Source organism: Malaclemys terrapin, chromosome 1 (assembly GCF_027887155.1).
Source record: "Malaclemys terrapin pileata isolate rMalTer1 chromosome 1, rMalTer1.hap1, whole genome shotgun sequence".
Lineage (NCBI taxonomy): Eukaryota > Metazoa > Chordata > Testudines > Emydidae > Malaclemys > Malaclemys terrapin.
In genome coordinates, this window is record NC_071505.1 from 120,700,279 (window position 1) to 120,712,953 (window position 12,675).

At 39.6% G+C, this 12,675-nt stretch overlaps 1 protein-coding gene across 6 annotated transcripts in view; it reads right to left on the bottom strand.

The window, feature by feature from the left end:
• The window catches only part of LMNTD1 (lamin tail domain containing 1), a 295,746-nt gene that overhangs the window by 137,475 nt on the left and 145,596 nt on the right, over positions 1–12,675 (bottom strand). For 5 of the 6 annotated variants that reach the window (XM_054037041.1, XM_054037069.1, XM_054037060.1 and 2 more), the window contains one exon: positions 10,926–11,027. The exons of the other annotated variant lie outside the window; for it this stretch is intronic. In XM_054037041.1, the coding sequence (XP_053893016.1) occupies positions 10,926–11,027 (102 nt within the window). The remainder of the gene's footprint in view (positions 1–10,925; positions 11,028–12,675) is intronic. 6 annotated transcript variants of the gene reach the window in all.

Sequence of the window (12,675 nt, forward strand, 5' to 3'; positions counted from 1 at the left end):
TGATGCCCTAAAAACCCTGCCTGCTTATCATGGCTAGGCAGAAGACAAGCTGTGACAGTCTCTCTTTAATCCCTTCCTACTGGTAACTCCTACATTCCTCCTGTTCCTCTCACCCAGCCTGTACTTCTATTAAAAGTTATATAGAAAAACAACAAAAGGTGGGATTAATGGAAGTGCCAATTATTACCATGCCCTTTTGCTTGAATGTTTTTCCCTGCCCCAACCATTCATCTATTTGGGTCTTTTATTTAGACTATAAACTCTCCAGGGATGGGACTCTCTCTTTACGGACATTTGTACAGCAAATATTTTTTGCCTTAAACTTTAAATATTTTTGCGTGAGAATTTCATTACTTAAAAAAAAATACTCTTAACATGGAACTGAAGAGCAAAATAGGATTGAGGAGACAATCTTCCCCTTTCTCCTGACTACCTGAGGTCTACAAGAGTACCTCACCAATATACATTTCCTAAGATCCTTTGGAGTGAAGCCTGTCTTCTGTGCACCAAAGAACAGCTCTACTTGGGAAAGTGCACCCACTCCTTGAAAGGTTAGAGGCTTATCTGAGACAACCACCATCTCCAAAATGCCTGTGAGCTTTAGAAGTGGTGCCAACCAGGAGCAGAGGAGTCCAGGTAGAGACAGCAGTGCTTAAGAGAAGCTTAGGAGTGTCGGAGTAGAAGGAAATGGGGAAACACTGTTGCTCCCTTGCTTTCTCCACCTGACAAGCTACCTGTAGCTCTCACATCAAATGAGCATCCATCTGCTGCAAACTACAGAGCAGCATTGGAAGACCTGGAGGTCTGTGGGGAGAAAGAACGCATTTTCCCTGAGGTTTGCAGAAGGGGAAAACACCATCACATCAGCTTTGTTGGTCTCCTCACAAGACATTTGAAGAACAAATTATCTTTTTTCCATTGATAAAAAGAAAGTTAGCCGGAGGTCTCCAGCAACAGAACTGAGTGATTTTTTTCCCCAGAGAATACTACTTTTGGGGCACTGGAACTGCTCAGGAATTTGAGTTTAATTCAGTGAATAGTTTTTGACCCCATATTAAAGAAAGAGAACCTTTTCAAAGTTCACTTCAACTGTGAGTAAGCAAAATAAAGGGGAAATTAACTACACTTAGCTAAGAGCCTCTGATAAGCACTAAAGACTTTAGTCCTGGTAAAGTAGTCTTAGTCTCAGAAGAAAGTCTCTGATACACAGATCTGCTCTCTTAACACGGAAGAATCTGCCAGTCCACCTTGGCCCCAAGCCTAACCTATTAATTTGAACCTAATAAGACTTTTTTTGGTGGTTTTTACAGAGTGGGTGCCAATGTTGGGTTTATAATAGATATATAGTTGCAACCTTAACTATGGGGTGGTGACTAATGAACAAAAATAATGCACTTCACAGCTAAAGTTTGAGAAAACGTTGCCAGTTAATTTTTTTTCCATGATTTCTACCATCCAGTTAGAGATCTGAGCTATTGAGCAGCTCACTTTTTTAGTCAAATTTTAGGAGGACCAAAACATAATTAGGTAAAATTTTGAAGAGCATAGAAGTGACTTAGGAGCGCAAGTCTCATTTTCAAATGTGACAGACACTTAAGAGCCTAAGTTTCTCTCACCAACAGACGTTGATCCAATAAAAGATATCACCTCACGCATCTTGTCTCTTTAAATCTAGGCAGGACTTAGTGACTTCTGAAAATGTTACCTGGCACCAACATTCATGAATTTGTCTTGGGAAAGCAGACATAATAACAGAGCTTGCCAAAAAAATCCAATTTTATTTCTGTGAATAAAAAATTGAATGCAACTACTTCACTAGCAGAAAAATTCAATTTTTCAAAGAAAAAAATTAAAATTTCATTTTGAATTATTCTCATGGAACACATCTGAAAGGTTGCAGAAATCTAATTGGTTTTGCAAAACATTTTGATTTCAGAAAAACAGCATTTTCTTACAAGAGGTTTAAATAGCTATAATGAATAACAACCTCTGGAGTGATATTGTAATTATTAGAGTAGCAAATACTATAGTTGAGATTGAAAAGTAACTTTCATTATTAACGAGTTTTAATTACAGATCATTGATGCTTATGGACCCCAACTTGTGCTTAAAGTTAAACACATGCTTAAATGCTTGGCTGAAATGAAGCCATGGTGTGGGAGGAGGAAAATAAATGATTACGTAACATAATAATGTTAATTAAATGCAGCCACATTGGTATCATTTAGCATCTTGATCAACATGTGAGATGATCTAAACGCCTATCTCAGTTTCAGTCAGGGTCCTGTACTGCATATTGTCTCAAACTTTTCATTCCATCTCTGGCTGCCAAAGAATCCAGAAGTGGGTAAATAAATCACCCATAACCGCATACCTCAAAAAGACTCTAGCTGAAATCCTCATTCAGCTTCGAGTGCTCGCTGCTCTACAGCAGTTAGCTGAGAGATGACCGAAAGCCTGGCAAAATCTAGGCTTTGTTCATTTTCAAATGCTCTGGATGTTTACAGATCTTTAGTAGTCCCCATTGACCAAAGCTAGCTCCTACAGACCTTCCGGGTCTTTCCCATTCATTGCATAATTGCAACAATCCACCTGCTCCAAAGCCATTTCACCAACTGCGGTGCAGTACAAGCACAAATATGTTTCTATTATAAATGTGTTTTATGATGTTTAGATAGAGGCCAACACACTAACCTGTAGTTATTCTGCCTACACAGTTCTGCAGACAATATTACGTACTGGAAAATTCCAGCAATTCCTTCCCTCAAGTTACAATAATCTTGCCACCAATTTATCCTCTATCCATCGCTAATCGCATTGTCATTTTACAGATGGCAATAGCATACATGTTGGTCACACCACCTTTCCAAACCCTTTGGCGTCTGATGAATATATAATACTATGCATAATTAACAAGTCACTTTGTTTTGGCATGCAAATTCATTACTTTTCTTACATAAAAATGCACAAAGGCACAAATGTTTCATGACAACTAAAATAACTGTTCATTGTTTAAAACTTGGAACATGTTCAATTATACATTTCTCTGTTTTGTTTTTTAATAGTCAGCACCTAAAAATCTCCAGGTTATATTAATATGCAGTATTTGGGAATTTAGAAAATAAGAGTTTACATTTTTTGACAGATTTCACCCAGATCCCATAATGTTTGCCAACATTACATCCCCTAAATTAATTCTGTTATAGATATGCAAAAGCAACTGACATGATTTTCTTCTATTAACATAGCAAACTGGAAGCCGCTGCTTTGGTTTGGATGCTGATGCGAACAACTTAGTTCAGGGCCTGTCATCTTTTATTTTTAAGGCATAACTCAAATGCAGCAATATCTTGCCATATTAGGGTTTCTTCCTCCAAGTACAAGAAATCAGATCCTCCTTTGAGCTACTCAAATGGGAGGGAAATTGAAGAGGTGAGGAGAGCTTTGGAAAGTTATTAGATACAGTGGAGTTTTTTAACCCTCTATGGTCAGTTATTAAGATTATATATTAAAGCTTAGCAGTTATGGATAGCTCGCTTGTGGTTCCATCAACTGACAAAAGAAAACACACTGCGAACTTAAGAAAAAATATCCAGAAATTTACTATAATAGCTTCATTAGATGAATAAATACTGACTAAATAAGACTAAAGTGGAGGGAGGTTGGGAACAGTAAATCACCCATGCTCTCCAATATAAATCAGGGGCAAAATTTCAACCAATGGAGTCAATAGTACTACTCATATGCTTAAATTTAAGCACCTGCATAAGTATTTGTAGTACTGGGACTTTAGTGATTAGTTTATGTTTTCAAGGACATCTTTCTTCTTGCAAAAGAAGCAGTAGAACTTAATTTTGAAAACATGCACATTGAAATCAATCCTGCAATACGTTGGGTACATATTTGGATTTAGATTCGAGTAACTTTAGTTTCTCAAATACTTAAAGTTATCATCTAGAAACTAGGAGATGTCCAAAGCAACATGCTGGCTTGCAGCCAAAAGGATATTTGTGTAAGGTCACTAAACTCTGCCCCCAACCTGTTAGGGTTACTTTCCCAGTGTCATAATTAACTTGCTGTCATGAGGATGTGTGGGAATGAGTGGATGCTGAAAACCATTAATTATATTTAAACAATTAAGACATTTATATCTTGGGCCTAAACAGAAGTTTGCCTACCAGTTCCTCATCATATGGCACTCTCTTACATCCTGTTTTTGAGAGAGATTTACTTGTGGTTATCAACAAATTGGTACAAGACATGTACACACTAAACAAGAATCACTGATGTGACTTCAAGATCAAAGTGCCAAGTTATTGGTCCATGTTGAACTATAGATAATATGTTGGAACTGCTAATTGGAAACATGTGTCCCCTGGGATGGAGTAGGGGAGTCACTGTTCCCTACAAAAGATGCTAATCATCCAGAAGGAATTGGGGCAGGGGGCTCGTGCATCAATATTCAGAGTAGCATCCGAAGAAGTGGGCTGTAGTCCACGAAAGCTTATGCTCTAATAAATTTGCTAGTCTCTAAGGTGCCACAGGTACTCCTGTTCTTTTTGCATCAATATGACACTTGAAGTTGCATCCTGCTCTCTTCCCTGGACTGGCCATCCAAAGAAGGAGAGGTGAAGGACTCTGACCACTGGCTAAGACAAGCTTGAAGTCTACAACACAGAGAGAAAAGACCAAAAGTCCCCTCCCCCCCTCCCGCACGTGAAAGAGCTTCAAGTTACATCTTATCAATACAGAGATCCCTTCTGTAAAGCAATTTGAGAATGCTCAAATCACTCCAACACCCATTAGCATGTGCGAATGCTTTGTATGTCACTAACTATTCCCCAAAGTGGACACTAAACACCTAAGTCTGTTACCTATACCATAAGAGATATCTGCCTTAAACCGGTGTCCTTCTAAAGCTGCTAAAAGTGCAGGATTTTTAGAAACCATTCTGGGTCTGTGTAAGAAGACAACCAGAAAGATGCAGGTATTGTGTTAAAGTGGGATGAGAAATAGACTAAAGCTTGATATGATTTCCGAGAACAGTGAAGCATAACAGGAGAGAGCAGCCAGAGGAGGAAGTTACCAGGAAACCAATTTAAGAACTGTACTTCCTTAAAACCAAGGCAAGTAACAGCCTCTGCCTTTAACAGACTCTTAGCAAAATGGCTCAGATCAATGGGAATGGTTTCTCCCCTCAGCCTTCCTTTAAAATCCTGAGAGAATTGTTTTCCTTAACTTGTTCATGATAATTTTATGTAATTACTAATTGTAGTAGCTGACAATCCAGATAGACTGAACTGTTGGCTTATTGATTATATTTCAATTATAACTTTAATTTAACTATTGCCTTGTACCATTGTAAATTAGGTTAGGTAAAATATAAGCTAAACTAGTTAGTGACATATTTCATGTAACTCATATTTGTTCTTATAACTGCTTGCTCCATCTTTTCATACATTTATAAAAGATATACTGAACTGGTTCATCTCTCAAAAATTCAATGCAGACGAAGTAGTCTACGTAGTGGAAAAAGGTAAAACCATTAAAAATCATTCCTGAGCCCATCTTATATTTTAATTACTTAAAATAACACCCTATTATTCCTACACATTTCTACATCCCCAAATTCTGCAAGGGACCATGACCAAGGTTTCTGTGCACCCCAACAGCCAGCTCTGGTTGTCTCTCTCATTGGGGATTGCCATTTTAGTTATTTTTCTCAGCAGTGATTCTTCTTCTAATGATGCAAAGTGGGACTGAATGTTATCAGCTTCCCAGTAGGAAATGCTTGAAATCAAAAAGATTCAAGCTGTTAGAAGCTACAATCTATCATTTAAATTATAGTTGAGGTTGCCTGCCACTTTACATTGTAAGACCTTATTTTTAGTTGCTTATAACTTCGCCAAACGTTAGCCATTCAGGGTGAAATTTTTCATGCTGGGTGTCTGCCTCAGGCTATTTTTGGAAAGTTTCAGCAAAAATGGTTCATCAATTTCCACGAACAAGATTATGGGGAAAAACTCAGTGTTTTGTCCATATTAAAAAAATGTTACCACCATTTCATTGAAAAGCTTTAGCATCTCCATGCTTTGGAGCAGGGACTTGAATTAGCCGGGGTTGGGAAAATTCTGTAATATCAGGGATCTGCCTTTTCTTTGTTTCAATTAACATCTTGTATCCAGAAAGGAGCAAATGAGGATCTGAATAAAGTGTAGTCATAGTGGATCATTTCACAAGGTATGTCCAAACCTACGCTGCCACTGAAAAATCAGGCAAGACTATGGCAGACAAGGTCTTCAATTACTTTGTTTTAAAAGTTGGTTTAACCAAAAGGATTCTTCATGACAAAGGGGCAGGGTTTGAAAATAACTTATCCACAAGGCATGGCATGTGACAACTGTGAGGTCAACCCCGCATGCCAGGCCAAGTACCTATTTCTGTACCTTATCCTGTTTTCTATCCAAGACTGATATTATATTGGTAAATGAAGTTATATTGACTCATAGCATGGATATCATTCTACACTGAATGTTTTATAGTTCTGGATAATTTATGATGTTTATTTAGCAGATGTGTTTTCAAAATGGCTTGTCATATGCCTAGTGATTGAGTTGTACGAGTATACTACTCATCATACAGGAACTGTTATTTCATAAGATATCAATATGTTTGGGAATTTCAGCTGTGCAGAATTGGCCATTCTATTGGACATTGGACCTAGAACTGCCACAGTAACTTCCTGCTTGATTGGCAAGATACACTGAAGAGAGATCCAGAAGTTTCCATCATCAGTATCAGAACTTGTGAAATAAAATCAAGACAAAGATGCACTCAAGAGCTACTGGAGCTTGTACACTACTGCTAATGAGTCAGATGGATGATGAATGTATTTTGAGTTAACAGAGATGTTGGGACAACATTACATTGACAAGGGGGGAATGTAGCACTCCTAAAGGAATGCCAGGGTTATATTTACCTGCACCCTGTCCCTTTAAGGATTGATACTCTGCTGGTGGGATCAAGAGACACAGCTCTGGGGAGCAGAGTGTGGTTGCAGCAGCAGTGTGGTGTGCTCCAGAGAGAGAGACAGTAGCAACTGTCCTTATGCAAGCTACGAGTGCTTTTGGGGAGGGTGGGAGGTTGGATTCTAAGTTTATTAAAATGCTCCTGTTTTGAACTCTCTCTGGTCTGGGAGTGTAACACATGCATTCAAAAGTTGGGAAAGGCCAGACTTTAGATTGCCCATGTAACCTTAATTCTACCCTCTTGTGCATATGCATTTTAATACAGTCTTTTTACATGATCACATTATTTTTTTCACAGAACCCTTTCCTCATTCAGTGCACAGGATAGTCCTGCTCTGGGACTAAATCAGGGTTGTGTAATCAGGCCTGCCGACAGAGGGGGCAAAGGAGGCAATTGCCCAGGGGCCCAGGCAATTTAAAAAGGCAGGAGCCCTGGGTGGGCCTTTTAAATTGCCCGGGGGGGGCCACAGGGCTCCTTGGTGCACACGGGGTGGTACCGGCAGCGGCTAAGGCAGCTGGGCAGGCATGTGGAAGCCCTGGCCTTGCCCATTTACTGTTCTGCCCTGGGGAATTGCTGTTGGCGGGCCTCTGTGTAGTAAATGAGGGTGTTATCTGTAGGGCCCCTGCCTTATTTGTTGCGGAAGCTGGAAGGTGTGAGTAAGTGAGGCAGAGTTTGCAGAAGATAAATGATAGTTAAGGCTGTTTATGGCTGCCCGGGAGAAGGAATTCTACCCCTGACTGTACCACAGAGTTCCTGTGTGATGCTGGGAAAGTCACTTAAACCCGGCTTTTCACAGATGGCTACTAATTGTGTGTTCTTCACTTTGTGGGTGCCCAACGTGAAACCGTTGTGCTGAGCACTCACAGCTCCAGCTGAAATCAATAGACGCTGTGCTTTGAATATACAAAGTGCTGTATGATGTAAGTACCCAAGAAATCAGGCCGTTGGGATCTCAGATTGGGCATCCAAAATTAGTGGATACTTTTGACTTCAATGTTAGTGCCTCAATTGCCCATCTGTAAAAAGGGGATAATACCAACCCTTCAACTCACAACTTTATTGTGAAAATAAATTAATTACTATTTGTGAGGCACTCAGATACTATAGCGATTAGTGCCCACCTAGAAAAGAGTATGAGGAAATTAATTCTGTCTTCAGAGCAGGGTTTTAATTAAGGCCTGGGGCCACAAACTGAACAATGATTTTCAATGCTTTCTAATGGGAAACCTGTTATTTTAGTCGTAATTTGCCTCACTAAATTGTCTAGCTTCTTGCCCAATTATTTTCCTTACACTGAAGACACTTCATTTTTTAACGATTTACTCTTTTATGCAATTAGATATAGTGATGAGGATTTTATATTACTTCTCAGTTTTCCTTTAAGGGTACAGTGTGATATTTTTACAGGTCTCTTTGAAGGAACCACAGCATTCAGTCAGTAACTTGGTCTACAGCTAGTATGGGGATTTTAATTTGGCAACTAATTTCTGCCTCATCTGGTTTGATTCTTCATAGTTATGTTTTCCTGCATCCAGATATACACTGACTTGTCAATTTTCAGAGTAACAGCCGTGTTAGTCTGTATCCGCAAAAAGAAGAACAGGAGTACTTGTGGCACCTTAGAGACTAACAAATTTATTAGAGCATAAGCTTTCGTGGACTACAGCCCACTTCTTCGGATGCATATAGAATGGAACATATATTGAGGAGATATATATACACACATACAGAGAGCATAAACAGGTGGGAGTTGTCTTACTAACTCTGAGAGGCCAATTAATTAAGAGAAAAAAAAAAAAAAAAAAAAAAACTTTTGAAGTGATAATCAAGCTAGCCGAGTACAGACAGTGTGATAAGAAGTGTGAGAATACTTACAAGGGGAGATAGTCAACGTTTGTAATGGCTCAGCCATTCCCAGTCCTTATTCAAACCGGAGTTAATTGTGTCTAGTTTGCATATCAATTCTAGCTCTGCAGTCTCTCTTTGGAGTCTGTTTTTGAAGTTTTTCTGTTGTAATATAGCCACCCGCAGGTCTGTCACTGAATGACCAGACAGGTTAAAGTGTTCTCCCACTGGTTTTTGAGTATTTTGATTCCTGATGTCAGATTTGTGTCCATTAATTCTTTTGCGTAGAGACTGTCCGGTTTGGCCAATGTACATGGCAGAGGGGCATTGCTGGCACATGAATGCATAGATCACATTGGTAGATGTGCAGGTGAACGAGCTCCTGATGGTATGGCTGATGTGATTAGGTCCTATGATGATGTCACTTGAATAGATATGTGGACAGAGTTGGCATCGGGGTTTGTTACAAGGATAGGTTCCTGGGTCAGTGTTTTTGTTCAGTGATGTGTGGTTGCTGGTGAGTATTTGCTTTAGGTTGGGGGGTTGTCTGTAAGCGAGGACAGGTCTGTCTCCCAAGATCTGTGAGAGTAAAGGATCATCTTTCAGGATAGGTTGTAGATCTCTGATGATGCGCTGGAGAGGTTTTAGTTGGGGGCTGAAGGTGACAGCTAGTGGTGTTCTGTTATTTTCTTTGTTGGGCCTGTCAATGATGCAGCTCTCTTAAAGTCCTTTTCATAGCCTCCCCATACCAGAGATGGTTCCTAAGCAGGACATGGGATACATTTTCTTGAAGTTTTTCCTCCACGTATCAGTTACAGTGGAGCAAATATTTGCCCACAACTTTAAGGAAGCTATAGCCATAGACATATTGCTTCAAGTCTTATTAATCAGGAACACCTCGTTTCCACCCTGCATCTGCATTAGGTGTATATGCTGCATGCCTGGGATGATTTCTCAGGCCTTCTGCACGATATATATATATATAGAGAGAGAGAGAGAGAGAGAGAGAGACTGCTGGCTACATCCAAGCAGTCATTGCCAGCTGTAGGAGGTGTTAAAGCAAAACTATGTTAGACACTTTAATTGAAATTAATACCTGGAGGCACCACAGCAGAGCTTTCTAGTCTGCTTCCTCAAGAATAAATCAAACATCAAATAAAATATCCAGGTTTTGTAGGCCAGAGCACTGAATGATGCAAGTCTGAGCACAGCCCTCAAGCACACTGCAAGAAAGCCCTTTTTTCTGACATGCTTGAAATATAGGTGGCCCAAAGTGATCTCTACTCCAGACTTATTTGTTCTCTAATAATAATTGTCATGGCTATATCCAGAACATGTGCAGACTGTTCCAATACTTCTTTTCACTCTCTCCTTCTGCTCCTCAGTTCCTGCTACTCTTTGATCCATCTTTGCCCATTTTGTTAGGGTTTATGTATCATCCCTTGGGTGCTACAAAAGCCACTGTCTGATGCATCCTACCGTCTCCTGTTAGGCACAATCAATCTGCCCCCTCCGCACAATGGCTAGCACTACCATCAGTGCTAATTCAACGCATCCATAGGCAGCTGCTTCTATCAATAGGAAAGGTGAACCAATGTCATCAACAGCAATGCCACCACAGGCTGACAAAGATGCTTTTAAAATGCAATTATTGGCAGCTAACGAGCTGCAACTTTAACAAAACTGGCAGTGCCAGCTGAAAAGTAGCCAGGTAGCATTTGCCTGGAAGAGAGAAAAGGTGTGGAGAAAGGTGGAGTGGGGTAGGGAGCAGAGAAGATTTCTGGGTAAACTCTCGCACTTTCTCATGTTTATTCTCTATAATACACTATGAAAATAACAGCCAAAGAATATGCCTCCAAAAAATCGGCGAGAAATGGAGAATTTATCCAAGGCCCTAATTATTAACAGAAAACGTGACTGTCTTTATAGGGGAGACCACTGAACATGTAAAAAAAACCATGGAAACTAAATGGAAAATCTCCATCTGTCTCTAAGAGTTCCCTTTATAGTGGCACGGGAGTGCAATTACCAGCAAAATGACAGACACTGACCTCTAGCCTGGCCTCCAGGGCCCCAATGTGCTGTTGTCTCCCCCTGTGTTCCGACTGCAGCTTTTCAATGAATGCACTGTTGTTGGCCTCTTCAGAGAGGAGCTGTTTGAGGATAAGGAAGATTCTTTGTGAGTGCGGGGGGAAAATAGTCCAACAAAGAGACTGTAAAGGCATAATTAGTTCTTTATATACCATCTCCAGCATGCTGCCAAATCTTCTTGCTGTCGCACTAAAGCAAAACAATAGCCTTTTTTCAGTTCAACCTGCAGCATTGCCCAGTCCCATACCTGCAGCTACTGCTTAGTTGCTGTACTCTGAAGAGCACCTTCATATTATTATGAAGGGGAAAAGACCACCACCACCCTAACACTTATTATCAGATATGCACATACAAAAATATGTTATGGTATTGCCAAAACTCAGGACATTATCAGTATGTATTTCTATTACATCTGAAGTGCCCAATCAGATCAGGGCTTCATTGTGCTGAATGCTGCAGATATTCAAAATAAGGGACAGTCTATGCCCTAAAGAGTTTAATTCAATGTTAAGGCTGAAATTCTGCCTTTACCCCTCTCCGGTATTCCTAGATAGGAGCAAGGGAGATAAAAAGGGGGACATTATTACCCACAAGTGTTCCTTTTCCTAGGAATGAAAGGATGAGAGCTAGTCAGGCAGCACTAAAATTCCAGCCATGCTGCAGTACTTTTTTTTTTTTTTTTTTTTTAATTATTTTTAAATAGGAGTTCAATGGCATTCACCCAGCAGGACAAGATATTCTCTACAAGCCAGGTGGAATTTTATGAGTCTCAGACTGTACATTTTGGGGTGGGGGAGAAATAAAATTAAGATTTGATATAAAACTGCAAAAGAAAATTATAAAGTGAATGTTTCCTGATCTGTAGGAGGATAATTAACAGATCTGACTTAACTCACAGATTTATTCAGTGATTATACCTTTCAGTATTGATACATTGCTACTGAATTTTTACTTTTTGAGTGTTTTGGGGTTTTTTTATATTATATGAAATCTGGGGGGGGGACACAATTTCTTCTCATAACATCTCATGGCATAGACATCTTATAATGTTTCATCCTACCATAGACATTACCACTGTTTCATCGGGGATGTGTTATCCCTGTTTGATCCTCAGTTAGGGTGAAATTCTCCCATGTGCGGAAAGTCAGCAAAAGACCTAGGCAGAGCCTAAATTCTCAAAGACTGGGAAATAAGTGGTGACTAGATTCTCTGATTAGGGTGAATATAGGGTTGCCAATTTTGGTTGGATGTATTGCTGGAGGTTTCATCACATGACATAATCTTTATTTAAAGATTAATCTTTAATTCCTGGAGATTCCAGGAGAATCCTGGAGGGCTGGCAATCCTAGGTGAATTTCATCTTTTGGTTTTGTCTCCAAATTTCACATGCATTGAGATATGATTCTGAATGCAACCAAACTTTGCTGTCAAAGTGTCACATAAACAGTGGGGGATGAGGCAAAAAATGTCTTATTCTCATAAAGTCTCATACACTTATGACTTGATACATTACCTTACTTTATATATATATATGTAATAAACCACTTTGTAAAGCACTTTGGGTCCTTTGGCATGAAAAGCACTTGGTAAATGGAAGATAACCATACATAGTATTCAGAAAGTATCCTTTATGGGTGTGGTTACTGTATTATCTGTCTACATGCATCTGAAGAAGTGAGCTGTAGCCCACAAAAGCTTATGCTCAAATAA